The sequence below is a fragment of the Notechis scutatus genome, chromosome Z (genome assembly GCF_049901735.1).
Source record: "Notechis scutatus isolate UNSWTSFEM ecotype Mainland chromosome Z, rNotScu1.2, whole genome shotgun sequence".
Classification (NCBI taxonomy): Eukaryota; Metazoa; Chordata; class Lepidosauria; order Squamata; family Elapidae; genus Notechis; species Notechis scutatus.
Window position 1 is genome coordinate 126796023 of NC_142025.1, and position 17766 is coordinate 126813788.

Consider the following 17766-nt stretch of genomic DNA (forward strand, 5'->3'; position numbering starts at 1 on the left):
AGTCTCCCTCTGCTTACAAAACATCATATGCACTTTGGCCTGTCATTCTGTCCCCAATTTATTTCAACAGATTCTTGTTGTAGTGAAAACATGACAACAGAAGGTTAGATGTAGATGTGTTGCCTAGAGTTTCTGTAGGAAAGGAGCATATAAGCCAGGGGTGTCAAACTCAAGGCCTGTGAGCCAGAGGTGGTATTCAGGAGGTTCTGACCCATTCAGGAGAACCAGTAGCGGAAATTTTGAGTAGTTTGGAGAACCAGCAAATACCACCTCTGACTGGCCCTTCTCCCATCTATTCTCTGCCTCCCGAGTCCCAGCTGAACGGCTGTGTCTTCTGCACAGGAGAACAGAACTGGAAATGTATAAAATGTATGCGCTGGGTGATAGGGTGCTACCAGAGCATCCATCCTGTCTCTCCCCCCCCCCCATGCCCTATTTTTACTGGCAAAGTACTTCAGGAGGCCATCCAGGCTGAAAATGGGGCATGGGGGACCGCATGCAGGGGGGGGACTTGCCCCATTTTGGCTGGCAGGTTGCTGCAGGAGGTGTCTATCCAAACTCTCCTCTCCCAGCTGGCCTGCAGAGGAGAACTACAATGCTGATCTGGCCTTCCAGTTTGACACCCCTTATATAAACTGAATGTATGAACAACAAACAAATTGATGTTAAGTCCTGCATAATAGCTAATGAAAACACAATTGCTTGAGAATCATGCTCTTCTTTTTAGAACTCACATTATGGATGGAGTCTTATTTTCATCTTAATTCTGTACATCACCTTCTAAATGAGGAATATCGATAATTTTTTTTCAGACATGGATTCTTGTTACCAGTGTCCTGAAGATCAATATCCCACCAAAGCCCAGGATCAGTGCATTCCAAAGGAGATCATCTTTCTATCTTTCCAAGAACCTTTGGGGATCACCTTGGCTATTGTTGCTCTTTTATTTTCCTCCATCACAGCTCTGGTCCTCATAGTCTTTGTTCAGCACAAGGACACGCCCATCGTCAAGGCCAACAATCGGGGCCTCAGCTACACCCTCCTGGTCTCCCTTCTGCTTTCCTTCCTCTGCCCTTTGCTTTTCATTGGGCAGCCTCAAAAGGCAACCTGTCTCCTTCGCCAAACTGCTTTTGGCATCATATTCTCCGTGGCGGTTTCTTGTGTGGTGGCCAAAACCCTCACTGTGGTTTTAGCTTTCATGGCCACCAGGCCAGGCTCTCAGATGAGGACATGGGTGGGAAAAAGGCTGGCACTTTTTATAGTGCTTTCCTGCTCTTTCATTCAAACCAGTCTTTGTACTGTGTGGCTGGTGGTCTCTGCTCCCTTCCCAGATCTTGACATGCATTCTCTGCCTACAGAAATGGTCCTGGAGTGCAATGAGGGCTCCACTGTCATGTTTTATTGTGTCCTGGGTTTCATTGGTCTCTTGGCCAAGATCAGCTTTACAGTGGCTTTTTTTGGAAGGAACCTCCCAGACAGTTTCAATGAAGCCAAATTTATCACCCTCAGTATGCTGCTCTTTTGCAGTGTCTGGATCTCTTTTGTTCCAGCTTACCAGAGCACCAAAGGGAAATATATGGTGGCTATGGAGATCTTCTCCATTTTAGCCTCAAGTGCTGGATTATTGGTCCTCATTTTCTCACCCAAAGTTTACATCATCTTGATAAGACCTGAGCTGAATAACAGGCAACAGGTCATGCAAAAAATCCACTTAAAGTAAGTTATAGCGATCCGTTTTCTATACACAATAGGATTTAGATTTGTGACCAAACTCTGATTTAAGTGCTCATTAAAATAAAAGACTGGGCACCAGTGTAATCTTAACATATGTTATATTCTCTTTTTCCCCATTCCATCGTGCCTCTGATGTAGTACTCATCAATAATTGTAAGCTATAAATCATCTTTTTCCCTGAACCTATAACATTCATGAGTCACAATATGTAAACATTGCAGTTCCTGAACAAAACAACTTCCAAACAATTTTTTGAGGATTGTAAACAGGAATAATTATTAAACTATATATGTTTGTAGTCAACCAAGGGTAATTGTTCCATTTGAGAGGATTAGTCTCTTCAGTGATGGGTGCAGTGTCCAAGACAACCAAAGTATAAAAGAAACTCAAGCCTGCCGAAATTGTGAAGTTGTCTAACAGCTGATAGTTAAGAAACTCTTCTGGCTGCAGAAACCTAGACCTTGATGATCTAGAACTTCTAGTTACCTTTCCCTGCAGACCTGGGGGCTTTTTAAATTAGGATATGAAGAAGAGAGAGATTGCAACCAAAACTGCATGGAGGAAAATTGAGGAACTTAATATGTTGGTATATATTGATGGGGTGTTATAAATGATTTCGTGGCTAGGAACCTGAATTTCTAGCAACTCCAGGAAACAATGGAGGACTGGGTGTGCTATGGTTTATGGGGTTGTAAAGTGTCAAACATGACTTAGCAACTGAACAACAAAGTTCTAAATACGTGTGATTACTAGCTAACTTGCACTAAGTGTAATAAACCACCCAATTTGGGCCCTCAATCTGCAGGTCACATCTGCAATCTACAGATAAGGGTAGGCTCTTAACTGAGTCTACTTTTTCTAGTTCCTATCTTCAATTTCCTCAGGAAGAAAATGGAGAGAATTATTGGAATATCATTTCTTATCAAGTTGATTTCTGAACTTGGATCTGGGAAACAGTAGACAGTTGCATGGAATCGTTATTCTTTCCTGAAGAGCAATAACAGCAAGCTGTTAAGATTTGGATACCATTGATGTGTATCTCTCTCTCTCTCTCACTAGTGTGGCTGCAAAATTAATATTCTGACTCAGCTCCAGATCTGGATACTATTGATGTGTGTGTGTGTAGATATATAGAGATAAGAGAGAGGATAGAGAGGGAGAGATAGAGATAGACATAGATATAGACATAGACATACTGGTAGATAGAGATGATAGAGATAGTGATATATAGATACAAATGATATAGATATAGATAGATATGGATGGATGTAGATATGATATAGAGATAGATAAATATAGACAGAGATACACTGATAGAGATAGAGACAGAGATGATAGTGATAGAGATGCTAGAGACAGAGAGAGAGAAAGACAGGGATGATAGAGAGAGAGAAACAGAGAGAGTCAGAGACAGAGAGAGACACATACACACACACACACACAGAGAGAGAGAGACAGAAATAGAAATAGAGGTATATGCTTTGTAACTCCCAGTGATTCTGAGTGTTCTACAACAAGAAAAAACACAAAACAAAACAAAAATAGCAAAAGATGGGAAAGATAACAATACCAGATGGGAACAAATCATGATCCAAATAGATGGCATAGTTTGATTGAAAGAACTCTAACTGGCTTGGCAGTTACTATAGGTAATCTCTCAACTAACCAGGACCTATGCCATTTCTATAGCTAGAAATCAGCACCTCGAATAATGCCTTGAAGCAAACGGGCAGCTAGCACAACTCATGAGGCATTCTGAGGACTGATCATCACTGCTACACTGCTGCATTCTGGACCAGTTAAAGCTTCCAGGTGATCTTCAAAAGTGGTCCCAAGTACAGCACATTTAGTTTAGTTTAGTTTAATTTAGTTTAATTTATTGTCATTACACCTCGTACAATGAAATCAAACACCATCTTCAGTGCACATCATGACCATGACCATGAAAATAAATGCAAACACACATCCTTCACCCTTCACACATTGAACCGGAAATCCCCAACACCACACCAACACTGGCAGTAGTCAAGCTGTAAGATGTCCAGTGCAAAAGTGAATGTCCAGTGCAAAAGTGAATGGCAGTAGTCAAGCTGTAAGATGTCCAGTGCAAAAGTGAATGTTAGGGATAACATTGTTTTACCCTAACTGTTTTGGGTAAAGATAATAAAATGATGAATCATGGTTTGTCAGATAAAGTGTATGTGACTTTAAGCTAAAGGAATGTAATTAAGGGTGCAGCTGTAAAAGTACTATATAAGCAGCAAGGCACTCTCTGGCTCTTACTGGCTGGCTTATTGAAGACTGCGTTCTTGCTGGATCGGGGAGGAGAAGAAGTGTTGGATTACTTTGAAGATATTTCTCAACGGAGAGAAGATAAGTTTTGGACAAATTTATTATATGTGTACTGACACTGGCTATTCGACACGGACTTTGCAATTAGAGTATCCTCGACAAGACTTGACTGAATTTGATATATGACTAATGGACTGTTTATAATGACTATGCTATAATTCTTAAATGGAATAAATTATAATTTTGATAGCACAAGCGTATCTGTATTTTTACTGCGTGTTAACGAGAAGGCTTATCTCACACATTTACCTGTCTTCCTATCTGACTTCGCTGCACATTCTGTTTAGTTTGTTTTCCTTAACACCCGTTGGGGAATCCAGGCTTAACACCCTCAATTTAGGAAAAGATACTACTGGAACATTAGAAAGTATTAATGCTAAATAAAATAATCCTAAAATAACCCTGGCCTCTTGACACTTTAATAAAGTGAAAGAAAACTTCTTGTTGAAATATGCAATTAAGTTGTTTTCTTCTATGATATTACCAAGAACCCCTAATTTTGTAAAGGCAATCATCTCCCCTATAGTTACAACCTGACTTTTACTTCACCTCCCAAAGGATAACAAATACACCTTGGCAAAAAAGAACCAAGATCAAAGTATATTACTAAAAGATGTTTTGCAATTCAAGAAAGGAGCCCAACACAGATTGTTTGGTGACTTCTTCTGAAGATTCCTATTGCAGAGAGGGCATTAAATTCATCCTGAACTTCTTAAACACACTTAAGACAGGAACTGATGTGCAAAAGATGTTTCTATCTATTGCCACCCTTCGTTTTTCTGATATTACTGCCTCAGAGTGTTTCCAGTATCCCAAGTCGTACATGCCATATTCGTTACCCACTGCCAATAAGTCATCAGTATTATCAGCCAGGGGACCTGAGCATTGCTGGCATTATATCTCAAGTTTTCACATTTTCCAACCCTGTGACTTACAACCAACATCCATCTCATAACCTCCTGGATGAGATTGGGTAAGTTAAGAGTTTTGTTAACTCTTAACTAAAGAGTTAACTTCATTTTCCATAAAGAACTTTCTCATTTCAAATTGTATTATCTCAAACAAGTGTTGGGATACAATTGTATTGTGAAAGCATGAATGAGAAAAAATCTCATGCTTTCTTTGGAATAGGATAGGAGTCAACTCCAATCTTCCACCATTTCTCTCTCCCTCTGTCTCTTCAATAAGAATGTCCCCGTTTTGCTGCAGAAGTTACTTGTTGCAATCTACTAAATGCACATTCAGTCCTTCCTGATCAGATAGATTATCATCAATTCCACTAGATCATAATCAATCTGCTTGTTATGTTCATTGTTTGTATATTAAGTCCCTCATTCATTCAGCCTATAAGCATGACAATATTTTTGTAAGTGTTATGTGTAACTGCTACTCTCATTGGAAAAGACCCTGGGGTTGGGAAAGATTAAAAGCAAAAGGAGAAGACAGCAGAGGATGAGATGGTTAGATAGTGTCGTGACCCAGTGGACATGAGTTTGGGCGAAGGGACACAGAGAGGACTGGTTTGCTATGTTCCATTGGGTTGAGAAGAGTCAGACATGACTTAGCAACTGAACAAAAACAATGAATAACAGCTACTATAAAAACCGCTTGTGATATAAGAATTTCCTGTATGCCAAATGTGAAAGAAAGTTCACTGCATTGTACCGAGAGTAAATCTCAGTTGAATTTGCCTTGACCTGCTCTTACTTATTGAGACTATATTCAATGTTAATGTTTTTTTGAGAGTTTTGATATTTTCTATTCTGGATTTTGTGTTTCATTTCCTCTCTCTTTCACAGATGATGATGGGATTTATTACATGGTCATAATATTTTATGGTGCATTCTTTGCTAACATGTACTAGTAAATCATAAGTACTAGGAATGAGTGGTGGTACTGGTAGCTATAATGCTATCTTTGCCTAGTTTTCTATGAGTATTCATGAACCTTCCTATTGGAGTATTTATCCCCCTGCTCACTCTACATAATATTTCACACTAGGAAGTCCAAATTTGTCCTACCTCAAAATCTTCCATTCACTAGATTCAATATCTTGTCTAGTTGATCTTCTAAAATCCATCAGATGGTACTGATTCTGGTTCACCAGATACCAGTTGCATATATCATGTGGAAGTGTCTATATATCTTCAAAGAACTTTGAAGAAATATAGATTTATTTTTTTATTTATTTTGATTTGTCAATCGCTTACAAGATGATAAGTATAAGTATAAACATAGTTATGAATACATGAAATGGATACATATGAGAAAAATAAAAATAAACAATAGGACAGGGATGGTAGGCACGTTGGTGCACTTATGCATGCCCCCTACAGACCTCTTAGGAAAGGAGTGAGGTCAATAGTAGAAAGTCTAAAGTTAAAGTTTTTGGAGTTTAGGGAAGAAACCACAGAGTCAGGTAGAGTATTTCAGACATTGACCATTCTGTTGCTGAAATTGTATTTCCTGCAATTGATTTTGGTGTGGTTAACCTTGAGTTTGTATCTATTGTGTGCTCTTGTATTGTTATGGTTGAAGCTGAAGTATTCATTGACAGGTAGGACATTGCAATGTATGATTTTATATACTATACTTAGATCGGACCGAAGGCCATGTAGTTCTAGATTTTCTAGGTCTAGAATTTCAAGTCTGGTGGCATAAGGTATTTTGCAACAAGTAGGCGAGTACAGAACTCTTCTTGTGAAATATTTCTGGGCTTTCTCAACTGTGTTAATATCAGATACATAATGTGGGTTCCAGACTGATGAGCTGTATTAAAGTATTGGTCTAGCAAATGTTTTGTATGCTCTAGTTAGTAGTGTGATATTACCAGAGAAAAAGCTATGTAAGATTAGGTTAATAACTCTTAATGCCTTTTTGGCTATGTAGTTACAGTGGGCTCTAGCACTTAGATCATTAGAGATGAGTACTCCAAGGTCCTTGACAGAGTTTGGATCATCAACAAGGTCTTGACTATTCAGCCTGTATTTTATTTTCTGATTTTTTTCTTGCCAGTATGTAGGGCAGAGCATTTATTTGTTGAGATTTGAAGTTGCCATTTGTTTGACCATTCTGATACTTGAGTGGCCTTCCCTCTAAGATGCAGAGATGAATGTAAATAAAGCAAAACAATAAAAGGCTGTTCTTTCCACACTCCAGATAAGAATATGAGTCCACTTATAGTTTCTCGTACTCAGGGGTGGGATTCTACCAGTTCGCACCTATTCGCTAGAACTAGTTGTTAACATTCTAAGCAGTTCAGAGAACCGGTTGTTAGAAAAAATTACTGGGCTAATCTTGTAAGGAAGGCAGGAAGGACACATTCTGGTGTTGCTTACAGAAACTGCCTCTCCATTAACTCTTATTGCATTCTTGGCAGGATTAGACTTCCTGTCTCAGGAACTTCTCTGGAGTTTTTTTCCCTCCTTTGCTGGTACTTTGCTTGTGTGGAGTGACCATTCAAAGTTACGGTGGCACTGAAAAAAGTGACTTATGACCATTTTTCACACTTACGACTGTTGCAGCATCCCCACAGTCATGAGAGGCCAGGCGAGGAGATGTGTACCTTGATGTGAGTGATGTGTTTTAACTTTGATGTAAAGATGTGTTTTAACTTTGGACACCTGTGATTTATAGGTATTTGCTCTGAGTGACAAATTAGCAATTATCTGCACTTATTCATCTTGTAAATCATTCGGCAGACTTGTGACTCAGATCTATCAACATACCCTGGCTTTTGCATTTGCTGTCATGGAGATCAATGAAAATCTTCAGATATTACCCAATATTTCTCTGGGCTTCCACATCTACAATAACCATTTTCTTCCAAGTGGTACTTTACTTGCTTCTCTAGAGCTTCTCTCCACATGGAATAACTTTATCCCAAACTACAAGTGTGATACTAAAGATAATGCTATGGCTGCCATTGGGGGACCCAATTCCGATGTGGGTTTCTTTATGGCAACCATTCTGAGCATCTACAAGATACCACAGGTAAGATGCAAACATGGGACTTGGCTCCTGAACAAATTCACAATATGTCCCATAAGTCTTTAATGTAGTTTTATATGTGTATCATAATATTGTTAAACATTACACATCACTAAATAATGTGGGATAGAATATATATAAGTAGTTGAACATTGCATGCAGAAGTGATACAATCTATGAATTACATCAGTAGAACTCCATAATTTTGAACAACAAGGAGCCAAATGAATCAAAAGCTTGATTCATTCATTAGGTAATCATGTCAAAGTGAGGTTGGCAACTGCACTTAGACTTATATACTGCTTTACAGAGCTGTACAGCCCTCTCTAAGTGCTTTACAGAGTCAACATATTGTCCCCAACCATCAATTTACAATCACAATTGAGCCCAAATTTTTTGTTGTTAAGTGAGAAATTTGTTGAGTGAGTTTGCTCCATTTTATGACTTTTCTCACCACATTTGTTAAATGAATCGCTGCAGTTCTTAAATTAGTAACATGATTGAGAAATAAATCTGGTTTCCTCATTGATTTTGCTTGCCGGAAGGTCACAAAAAGGGAACACATGACTGCAAGACACTGCAACTGTCATAAATATGTGTCAGTTGTCAAGCATCTGAATGTAAATCACATGATCATGGGGATGCTTCAATGATCATAAATTTGAAAAATGGTCATAAGTCACTTTTTTCAGTGATGTTGTAATTTCAAATGGTCACTAAATGAACTGTTTTAAGTCAAGAACTACCTGCACACACCATACCTACTGAACACTAATGCACAAAGTTTTATTAGCACCATGAATTCACAGAGGCTTCTTTTACCAAGATTGAAAGACATTTAAAAGTAGACAATCTTACAGAAACATGGTGTTGGATACCATTTAAGCTGCTGACTCCTATCCCTTGTTCAGTTCAAGAATCCATATCGTTCATACTTTAACAAGTGATTCCACACTTTCTGCCTGAACACATCAAATTTTCGCCATGTATTTCTCTGAATTATTAGCTCCAGGGTTCAACTACTCTTACCATTACTAACCTTCAATTGGAATTTACATTCCTGTAACATGAAACTATTAGTCAGATTTTTATATCCAAGTCCTGACTTTTAACTCAGGACATCATTTCACATACTTCAGGACTGCTACCATGTCCTCCCCCAGTCTTCATTTCCCAGGTGTACGCATTCCTGGTTGCTTCCATATCCCACACAGTATCTGATTGCCAAGGGGACACGGTGGTTCAGTGGCTAAGATGCTGAGTTTGTCAATTAAAAAGGTTGGCAGTTCAGCAGTTCGAATCCCTAGTGCCACATAATGGATTGAGCTCCTGTTACTTGTCCCAGCTTCTGCCAACCTAGCAGTTTGAAAGCATGTACAAAAATGCAAGTAGAAAAATTAGAACCACCTTTGGTCAGAAGGTAACAGTGTGCCATGTAATTTTGTCATTTAGTCATGCTGGCCACATGAGCACAGAGATGTCTTTGGACAGCGCTGGCTCTTCAGCTTTGTAACAGAAATGAACAGTGCCCTTTAGAGCTGGAAATGACTAGCATGTATATGTGAGGGGAACCTTTACCTTACTTTATCTGATTTCTAGTTCCTTGATCAGGAACTCAATGTCATCATAGCCCTTCTTTGAAATTAATATTTCAAGCCCATTTAAAGTGGGATGTCCAGAGCTGGATTGATGATGTTTACAGTAGCTAGGAGACCACAATGTTTTTGCAGAGTAATAGTACCAGCCCTTACAGGAAATGCTTGTGTGCTTTCCAAGGTGAGCCACACTAGGTGAGAGGTTGCACACCAGAGAGAAAGACAAGTGGTTCTTCCTACAGCATCACCCAAGGTCCCCTCTCAAGCAGATGCTGAAGCTGGGAATGTTCAGAGCCATCAGGAATCTGACTGACTGTACAGTCTCCCCCACCAAAGTGGTACCTATTTACCTACTCACATAGAACACACTTTAGAACTGCAAGATGACCAGAAGCTGAGGCAAGTATTCGGAGCTCATCCCACCATGCAGAACTAGGACTCAAATCCCTGGAGACAAGATCATCTCCAGCATCATTAAGTCACTGAATCAGTCTTTTGTATTCCATAAACAAAACCATTTATTTCCTGTTTTTTTAGGTCTTAAATTCTCCATTCTCTTTCCCCCCTTTCCCCTTTCTTCTCCAGATAAAGTTACTTGTTCATTAAAGATGGTTCTTTTTTGTCCCAATCTTCTTGTTCTTGTAGTTTCTCATAAGTAGAAATCACCATTTCTAAAAAATGAAAAACGGAGCTGAAAGAGCCCTTCCCTTCTTGTTCCTCTTCTTTATATTTTTTAAATTCCATTTTCCATTCATCAACAAGTGATGCCATTGTAAAAAAGAAATTAAACAACCACCCAAGTGTTTTTAATCATTGAAATATAATTTCCAAAAGTCCCAGAGTCACCAAGCAGTCCAAATACACACAAGCTGTTTCATTTAACACTTTCTTCTTTTTTCACTTTCTCTTCCTGGGGTTACAATTTAGTTACAAAGTTCCAATTAAAATGTATCTATTAGAAGTCTTGTTACAATTTAACTTTAGATTCTTTTAAATTCCAAGCAGTCTCCTCCAGCCAAATCTTACTCTTATTCTTTTCCTCTCCCTTCCCACTTACAGCGAAAAAAAGTTTTTTCAGTGATCAGAAATCTTTATTGTCCCCTTGGCTTTAATTTTCCAGTTTAATTACCTGCTGATGCCAAAGCGGGTTTTTCCGATTTCTCATTCATCTGCTGTCACCGTAAGGAAGGAGAGTGAGAAAAAACAAACTTTCCCTTTTCACTTTCATTCGCTGCTTCTGGATCTTCTTTGGGAGCGATGTATCCTTTTTTAAAATTTAAATTCCAGGGTATCTTGAATGTTGCTTCTTATCCCGGTCAGGCAAATCTTTCACATCTTAGCTACCTCCTCCACATTCTTTTCCGGATGAGTGCTTCTTTGTGGCGACCATTTCTGACCGCCGCTCTACCACCTTTGGAAAAGGGAGTTAAGCCAGCTGAGGATGGGAGGTGCGGCTCCCCTCAAACCCTGCCAGGTCTCCCCTATCTTTGACCACCTCTACGGGGCGGCTTAGCCCCAAAGCCAGCTGGCTCGGGGAACTCCAGTGGCGATCACAAGCAGAAACCACACACGATCGCGGATTCCTGCTGCCGCCGAAGCCCTGCAAACTGGAAGTCCACACCAGAGAGAAAGACAAGTGGCTCTTCCTACAGCATCACCCAAGGTCCCCTCTCAAGTAGATGCTGAAACTGGGAATGTTCAGAGCCATCAGGAATCTGACTGACTATACAGTCTCCCCCACCAAAGTGGTACCTATTTACCTACTCACATAGAACACGCTTTAGAACTGCAAGATGACCAGAAGCTGAGGCAAGTATTCAGAGCTCATCCCACCATGCAGAACTAGGACTCAAACCACTGGAGACAAGATCATCTCCAGCATCATTAAGTCACTGAATCAGTCTCTTGTATTCCATAAACAAAACCATTTATTTCCTGTGATTTGGGTATTACATTTCTTCTGATTTGGATAGAGATTGGGAATTAAATCTCCTTGTTTATTTTTTTTCATTTCAGTTCACTTATGGTTCTGCTCCAGTAATAAATGACCCATCCCAAAATGTTTTTTCCTTACGGATGTTCCCTAGTAGAGAGCATCAATATTTGGGAATCCTACAACTGCTGCTTCTTTTCAGGTGGATATGGATTGGAGTTATTTTTATATATGATGAGAATGGCTTGAGATTTATACACACAACACTGCCCAAGTTTTCCAAGAATGGCATTTGCTTTGATTTTATAGAAACTTTGCCTAACGTGTATTTTGCCTCTGGTGTTGATGAAATGGTGAATAAATGGATCAGAGTATACAAGATACTTGCTGATAGCACAGCCAACGTAGTGCTCATCCATGGAGAAATTCACACTATGATCTTTTTGAGAATGTTCCCTCGTGTTACAGAATTTGAGAACATACCCATCAAGACCAAGAGCAAAGTCTGGATTATGACAGCCCAGATGGAATTCACATCAATTCCCTTTGTCAAAGACTTTGAGGTTGATGTTATTCATGGTGCTCTGTTGGTTGCCCTTCATTCAACTGATGTGAAGGGATTTCAAACATTTCTTAAAAGAAGAAACCCAAATGAGGAAAATGGAGATGGGTTCATCAAGGACTTTTGGCAACAGGTCTTTAACTGTCACTTCTCTTCTTCAAGAGAGCACAAGATTGACAGAAATGTCTGCACTGGGAAAGAGAAGGTGGAGACGCTCCTGGGTCAGTTTTGAAACCACTATGACTAGTCACAGCTACAGCCTCTATACTGCAATTTACACCATAGCTCACGCTTTGCAATTCATGGATTCATGCCAGTTCCACTCCAGAATGACAGCAGAGATAAAAAGAAGGAATTCCATCAGTAAAGAGCCATGGCAGGTAATGTCAATGGAGAAATTCAGAAGAACTGATCAAACCTCCAAATCACTTCAAATGTTTCTGCTTAGCATAGTTTCAGGGGATAATTGCAATAATTTCAGGGGAGTGTCTTTTCATTTTGATGGGCTAATTTAAAGGTGAAAAAGAGTGACATGAACTCTTTAAAAATTGTCTTACTTTCTTATAAAGGAAAGGGATGCAAACAATTATTACAATTGTTTTTGCAGCTTTCTCCCTGTATAAAAAGGTAAAAGTCCCCCTCACACATACGTGCTAGTCGTTTCTGGCTCTAAGGGCGGTGCTCATCTCCGTTACAAAGCCAAAGAGCCAATGCTCTCTGAAGACGTCTCCATGGACATATGGCTGGCATGACTAATTGCCAGAGACGTATGGAACGCTGTTACCTTCTGACCAAAGGTGGTCCCTATTTTTCTACTTGCATTTTTTTACATGCTTTCGAACTCCTAGATTGGCAGAAGCTGGGACAATGTAAGGGAGCTCACTCTGTTACATGGTGCTAGGGATTCAAACCTGTATAGAATGATGCAAAAGGACCAGAAAGCAAGAAGTTCACATTATGAGTTGAGGCACATGGCATCAAAAATGAACAAAAGTTTTTCTTGATGTGAGGAAGATGCAAAAAGATTTTCTTGATGAACAAGTGGCTTCCTTTTCCATCTACCTTCCATCTGTACCATCATGAGTTTATTGCTGATAGAAATTTATCAGCTGTAATCCTAATGTTAAATGCTTGATATAACCTGACTGAAATATTCAAAAAAAAAAAAAAATCAGAAGATTGACACAGCAAAAAAGGACAGCAAAAGGAGGACCTCATAATGAGCCCTAAAATAAACCCTTGTTCCATGGCTGTTCTTTATTAGGAACCCATTGAAGTCAGACTCAGAAGGATCAAGGAACTGATCCCTGTTCCTTAGGTCATCTGATTGATCATCAGTTGGATGAGTTAATGTAGAGTTCCCCAACCTTTCTGGCTTTGTGGACTGGTATGGGAGGAGGGGATAGTTCCATGTGAGCGGTGGGCAAGCATGCATGCATAACTCCATTTGCACAGGTGGAGGGCATGATTGCCTGCTGCTTGCACAAATGGAGCTGTGCATGTCTATGCTCACCCAATACTCATGCAAGTGGAGCTGCACATGCATGCCTGTCCACCACTTGTGCAAATGGATCTGCATGCACACTCACCAGCTGCTTCCATGGCCAAGTTCTGAATAGACTACAGCCCAGTACTGGGTTGCAGCCTTGAGGTTCTGGACCCCTGAGTTAATGCAACTGTCTTTTGGCATTTTTCCTTCCTCTGCTCTTTCTACTCAACTCAGTATAATTGTGTAAAGCTTGAAACCACAATGTTTCTTTTATATATATACTGTATACATTTTTTTTATTTATACATAAGGAAAAGGGAACAAGAACTACAAACAAAAGGAGAAAAAAAGTGTATACAACAAATATAAGATTAGCAATTTTTCTATCATTTTTCTTCTCCCACCTTTTTGGAGTAATGTATCAGTGGCCAGGTTTAGGAAAAAAGAATGTGCACTGTAGGTGAATTAGGTCAGGCATAAACAAATCCATAGCTATTAAATAAAGGGTCTTTAATATGGTTACAAAACAATCTGAATATTAGAAATATATCATTTATACCCCTTAATGTTGTCGTGTTTTCCCCCTTCTCCCTTTCTTCTTCCATTTAGCTCCATCATTATTTAAGAAGCCTGTCATTTAATAATAGTCTTGAGGAAACTGTTTCTTTTGATGAAAACAGGGAACTGAAAGCTGGGTTTGATATTATCAATTGGGTGGCATTCCCAAATCAGACTTTTCTTCGGGTCAAGGTGGGAAACATTTATCCCCTTGCTTCCAAGGACAACATCTTATCCATTTCTCAGGATTCCATTGTGTGGCCCAGGCCATATCATAAGGTACAATCAGTATAGTGAACCAGGACCATCTAATTTTATTTATTTTTTTAATTTCTAATTTACTGATTCAGGGAAGTTTACAAAACTGACCCTGGGAAGTTCTTCAGGTAAATATTTACTCATAAAAATAACCCTGGTTGCTTAGAAGGCCATTCCATTTAATTTATTTATTTCTTAGTGACGATTTCTGATAATTCTATGGGGGAAATGACTTCAGAAAACCTGACCATCTAAAATACTGGTGTCACATTGCTGTCACATGATATTTCATGACATTTTTCCCATTTGCAGAATGGGTGGACGTGACCTGAGTGTGATGCATCCAGCCTGTGGGCTGCCAGTTTGACACCCGTGCTCTAAAAAATGCCAACATTTTATTATCTCCTTCCCTTTCCCTTCTCTTTATTAAACCAACAAAGGAGTTTTCTGTCATCATGAGGACTCAAGAATACATCATAGTCATTGTTGTTGTTAGTTGTGAAGTTGTGTCCGACCCATCATAACCCCATGGACAATGTTCCTCCAGGCTTTCCTGTCCTCTACCATCCTCTGGAGTCCATTTAAGCTCATGCCTATTGCTTCAGTTACTCTCTCCAGCCACCTCATTCTCTGTCATCCCTTTCTTCTATTGCCCTCAATCTTTCCCAGCATTAGTCTCTTCTCCAGTGAGTCCTTCCTTCTCATTAGGTGGCCAAAGTATTTGAGTTTCATCTTCAGGATCTGGCCTTCTAAAGAGCAGTCAGGGTTGATCTCCTCTAGGACTGACTGGTTTGATCACTTTGCAGTCCAAGGGACTTGCAGGAGTCTTCTCCAGCACCTGAGTTCAAAGCTGCAACTGATATAGCAGTAATAAGAGGTCTTAGCATTCTGATTCCTTTTTTCTTTTTGAGAAATATTATTGTTTTCCCTGTCAGTATCAAAATATCTACTTTCATTTGCACACAGGAACTACCCTCTTCCTTGTGTAATGACCTTTGCTGTTTGGGTCACAGGCGGATAAAAAAGGAAGGCAGTCCTTTCTGCTGTTATGATTGCCTTCCATGCCCAGCTGGAGAGATCTCAAGCCAGATGGGTAAGAGATTATATTTTTGAGTTTCATTGCATCACATTGCATTTGATTTAGGACCCACTGCATGGGGGTGTGAGGATAATCTGACTGTAATGTCTGTACCATTGATTGCTTGATCTGACTGGCCACATGGGTGTAACCTTCCTCCTCTACTGGTTTATGTTGTTACTACTAAACTTGGTGGAAAAGGAAGAACTCATGGGATGTACATTTTCTTTATGTTTTGAAAACAATGCCTTTATGAATAGTAGTTTCTGAGAACAGAATATTTGTAGGGTGTTAGTTTAGCTTTATTTGGTTGTAGGAAGTCTTATAGATAAATGTATTTAGCATTCAAACTTACTTGTCCTTGTCATCATCCAGAAGAACAAAAACAAAACACAATGTTGTCAGGAACACAGGAATACCAGGAGGCAAGCTAAGCAGTATATACTGTAGAATACATGACAGAAAAAACAAACAAGGGAAATTCCCCTTTTATATTTACAGCAACCAATCATAGCATAGATTGCATCATGTGTCGGTACTCTCTAATTACTAAGTCAGTACTCGTTATCTAAGTACTCACATACAACTATATGTTCTGGCCTATTGTACAACTTACTGTTCCAGCTACTAAATTTAACATCCTATCACCTCATTAAAGCAGACTATTTCCAATATAAAATACTCTGGGAACTATTAGGGAGAAGCAGTACTCGTCCCCTTTCTTCTACACATCTAAAACATAATGCTTCTCTGGAATGCACTCCCTTCCTCCTGGGAATCCAGGCAACATTCCATCACATTTGATTGGCAAAGTGGGTGTCAGCTTCCCACTTTGCCACTCCATGTTTTTCCTCCCAAGATTGTGTGCTTGGTAAGTAGTTCCTGAGAACAATGTATCTGTAGGGAACTAGTTCAGCTTTACTTTCGTTGTAGGAAATTCCCAGTTGAAGAATGTTCACATCTATGAATGTTTTTCCTCATGAATCATTGCAAATTGGTTGGGGGCTACTGGTGTAAGATAAAGTACCCCTGGGATACATGATGCAATATATGAAAATCCTTTCTACAGAGAAATTGTCCTTTTCTTTTTTTTTTAGACATGGATTCCTGCACTCCATGTCCAGAAGATCATTATCCAAACAAAGACCAGGATCACTGCAATCCCAAAGATGCCAGCTTTTTGAGCTATGGAGAACCTTTGGGGATCAGCCTGACCACTCTTTCTCTTTTCTTTTCTGGCACTACGGGTCAAATATTTTGGATCTTCCTTAAATACAGAGAAACTCCCATTGTCAAAGCCAACAATCGAACCATCACCTATGTCCTGATCATTTCCCTCCTGCTCTCTTTTCTTTGCCCTTTGCTTTTCATTGGTCAGCCAGACCAGGTTAGGTGTCTGCTTCGCCAAACCACTTTTGGCATTATCTTTTCAGTGGCGGTTTCTTGTATTTTGGCCAAAACCCTCATTATAGTTCTGGCCTTTAGGGCTACCAGACCAGGCTCTAGGATCAGGAAATGGGTGGGGAAACCATTGGCCCAATCTGTCGTCTTCTCCTGTTCTCTTACTCAAGTTACCATTTGTGCAGTGTGGCTGGCAATCTTTCCTCCGTTCCCTGATGTTGACATGCACTCTCTGCCTGAAGAAATTGTGTTGGAATGCAATGAGGGTTCAACTATCATTTTCTACTGTGTGCTGGGTTTTATGGGCTTCCTGGCCATGATCAGCTTCGGTATGGCTTTCCTAGGAAGAAAGTTACCAGATAATTTCAATGAAGCCAAGTTCATCACCTTCAGCATGATGGTCTTCTGCAGTACCTGGCTCTCCTTTGTTCCAACCTATCTCAGTGCCAAGGGGAAATATGTGGTAGCTGTGGAGGTCTTCTCCATCTTGGCTTCTAGTGCTGGTTTACTAGGATGCATTTTTCCTCCCAAATGTTATATCATTTTGATCAGGCCTGAGCTAAATAACAGGCAGTACTTGACGAGAAGAAAACAATGATCTCAGGTAATCTTGGTCCTGTTAAATTAAACTTTAACTGTTAATCTCATTGTATGGTTTTGGGTGGTCATAAATACATTGTTATTTTAAGATTCAGGGCAAGCCTATATTTTTTGCTTTATTAATTTACATAGCTGTTTTTAATAGATCAATTTCTAAGGATTTCCTAAATGTTGGTAGTGGTTTCTGGATTTCTACTGAGAAGCTGTTGTACAGGC

The 17766-nt window shown here is 39.6% G+C and overlaps 3 protein-coding genes across 3 annotated transcripts in view; all 3 read left to right on the forward strand.

Annotated features, from left to right (window-relative positions):
* LOC148129249 (vomeronasal type-2 receptor 26-like) overlaps positions 1 to 9023 on the forward strand; it is a 27900-nt gene extending 18877 nt beyond the window's left edge. The window contains exons 8-10 of the mRNA XM_087947428.1: positions 813 to 1716; positions 7788 to 8079; positions 8988 to 9023. Coding sequence (XP_087803554.1) covers positions 813 to 1716; positions 7788 to 8079; positions 8988 to 9023 — 1232 coding nt within the window. The remainder of the gene's footprint in view (positions 1 to 812; positions 1717 to 7787; positions 8080 to 8987) is intronic.
* LOC148129247 (vomeronasal type-2 receptor 26-like) overlaps positions 1 to 17766 on the forward strand; it is a 723059-nt gene that overhangs the window by 325977 nt on the left and 379316 nt on the right. The gene's annotated exons all lie outside the window — the stretch shown is intronic.
* LOC113428184 (vomeronasal type-2 receptor 26-like) lies at positions 4932 to 17548 on the forward strand. Its single transcript, XM_087947429.1, has 6 exons — positions 4932 to 5061; positions 7904 to 8079; positions 11688 to 12546; positions 14265 to 14492; positions 15438 to 15564; positions 16647 to 17548. The coding sequence occupies exons 3-6, from the start codon at positions 12256 to 12258 to the stop codon at positions 17546 to 17548; spliced, it is 1548 nt and encodes a 515-aa protein (XP_087803555.1). The 5' UTR covers positions 4932 to 5061; positions 7904 to 8079; positions 11688 to 12255.

What these genes read in the sequence shown, in the direction of transcription:
- LOC113428184 (XM_087947429.1), top strand. Translation starts at nt 12,256, where the DNA reads ATGAGGAAAATGGAGATGGGTTCATCAAGGACTTTTGGCAACAGGTCT. An exon ending in GGCCCAGGCCATATCATAAG is followed by an intron (nt 14,493 to 15,437) that starts GTACAATCAGTA and finishes ATTTGCACACAG; the next exon opens with GAACTACCCTCTTCCTTGTG. An exon ending in AGAGATCTCAAGCCAGATGG is followed by an intron (nt 15,565 to 16,646) that starts GTAAGAGATTAT and finishes TTTTTTTTTTAG; the next exon opens with ACATGGATTCCTGCACTCCA.